Source organism: Pundamilia nyererei, unplaced genomic scaffold (assembly GCF_000239375.1).
Source record: "Pundamilia nyererei isolate P.nyererei 1_Seehausen unplaced genomic scaffold, PunNye1.0 scaffold00122, whole genome shotgun sequence".
Lineage (NCBI taxonomy): Eukaryota > Metazoa > Chordata > Actinopteri > Cichliformes > Cichlidae > Pundamilia > Pundamilia nyererei.
Window position 1 is genome coordinate 1,364,841 of NW_005187523.1, and position 1,695 is coordinate 1,366,535.

Genomic DNA, 1,695 nt, shown 5'->3' on the forward strand with positions numbered 1-1,695 from the left:
TGTGTACAGGGCGGAGGTAGAGAACTTGTCCACTGAAGCTGATCATCTTTAAAACAATAACTCTTAATGGGCTTCAGGAGGCACAGACGGGTTCACTGCCCTCATCTTAAATGGAGACTGGTGGCATTTGTCTCCATGTTGGCCATTTAAACTGTTAACAAATGGTGTGTGTGTGTGTGTGTGTGTGTGTGTGTGTGTGTGTGTGTGTGTGTGTGTGTGTGTGTAATTGTATAACTATAACCCAGATTTTGGTTTACATTGTTTTTGCAGGATGTATGCTCTCCAGGGCTTAAGAGCAAGGTGTCCACATCATGCCAATTGTTGTAGATCCTTAATTACCACCTCATCATCTTCAAGAGACAAAATGGGTTCCAATGTTGAACTTGATATTGGAGCTGATATTTCAGATGAACAACATTGTAAGAATCAAGAAGTGAGAAATTCAACAAACTGTGGACTGAAGAGGAAACGACAGCGGAAGATCTCTCCTTATCCTCACAGCCGTCAACCAACAAAATGTGAAGATTTTGAAGTTGAGAAAGCCAAATCATGGACAGATGAAATGTTTGACTTCATCAATAAAGAGATTGCCTTTTACAAGTCAGACGTAAAGAAGAAAGAGACTTCCAACGCTTCTGGGATTCAACACTGCACTGGACAACCTCTTGACCAAGACGGGTTGAAAAGCAGCAAAGGAACAGAATTATTTCCCAGCTCTAACAAGAATTATGATACATCTGCATCAGAGAACTGTTTAAAAGGTACACTAATCTCTGCTGTATAAAGTTTAAAACATTCTCCCAAAATGCATCTGCTTGGATCGAATTATGTCTGTAAAGGGTTGTCAGTCATGTTCTGATAACTGAAGGTAAAAGAAATGCCAGTGTTGATGAAATAATGTATAACCACTCCTAATTATTCAGTACCTGCACCAAAGAATCCAAATGCTTGACTGAAGAATGTAAAACGAATTGCAGAGCTGGACAACTTTTCTGAATCACACTGCAACAAACCTGGAGTGGCGACATAAGTAACTTTCATCTCTTTACGTCCACAGATTATCAACATGTCATGTTGGATGTTGCTGCCACTTGCACAAAGAATGAAGCAGAGAGTCCAGTGACTGTGACAGCAGTGTCTGGGGTCACCGTGCCAGAAGAGACTGAGAAGTACCCAGGATTAACGGTCCGCTGCAGTTCCTCACAAGGAGAGCGTGAGAGACTCAAAGAAACACCAGGCACTCTACCTTTGTTATCCAAGAATGTGAGTTGGGAGAGGGAGGATGTTAGCCTCAAACCAATTGAAGGAGTAGGTTTAGGCAGTGGGCCTTGTGTGATTGGTGGAAATCAAGATAAAAATGTAAACCAACTTCAGAAAATTGAAGACCAACACTACTGCCATGTTGAATCTAAGGATGCAGTTGCACTTTCCAGCCTAGATTCATTAACTGATAAAACTGAGCTTGGCAAAACGCGAGTCTCTATGTACCAAAGTGAACAATCGGTGCGCAACCAAACAAGCTATAAAAATGCTGAAGAGGATACAACTGGTGTGTGTTTACAGGCTTGTTTAAGCGCATCTCTTCCTTTGAATAAAGTGAGCAGTGGAGAGCTGTTCAATGTAACGGTTGTAAAAGATCCACAATATGAAGATATTTCAGACACAGAAAATTTATCGAATATGGACACGAGTCTC

The 1,695-nt window shown here is 41.2% G+C and overlaps 1 protein-coding gene across 1 annotated transcript in view; it reads left to right on the forward strand.

Moving 5' to 3' along the window:
- LOC102206500 (uncharacterized) overlaps window positions 1-1,695 on the forward strand; it is a 19,366-nt gene that overhangs the window by 15,746 nt on the left and 1,925 nt on the right. Inside the window, exons 2-3 of the mRNA XM_013913255.1 lie at window positions 271-761; window positions 1,058-1,690. Of these exons, the coding sequence (XP_013768709.1) occupies window positions 271-761; window positions 1,058-1,690 (1,124 nt within the window). The remainder of the gene's footprint in view (window positions 1-270; window positions 762-1,057; window positions 1,691-1,695) is intronic.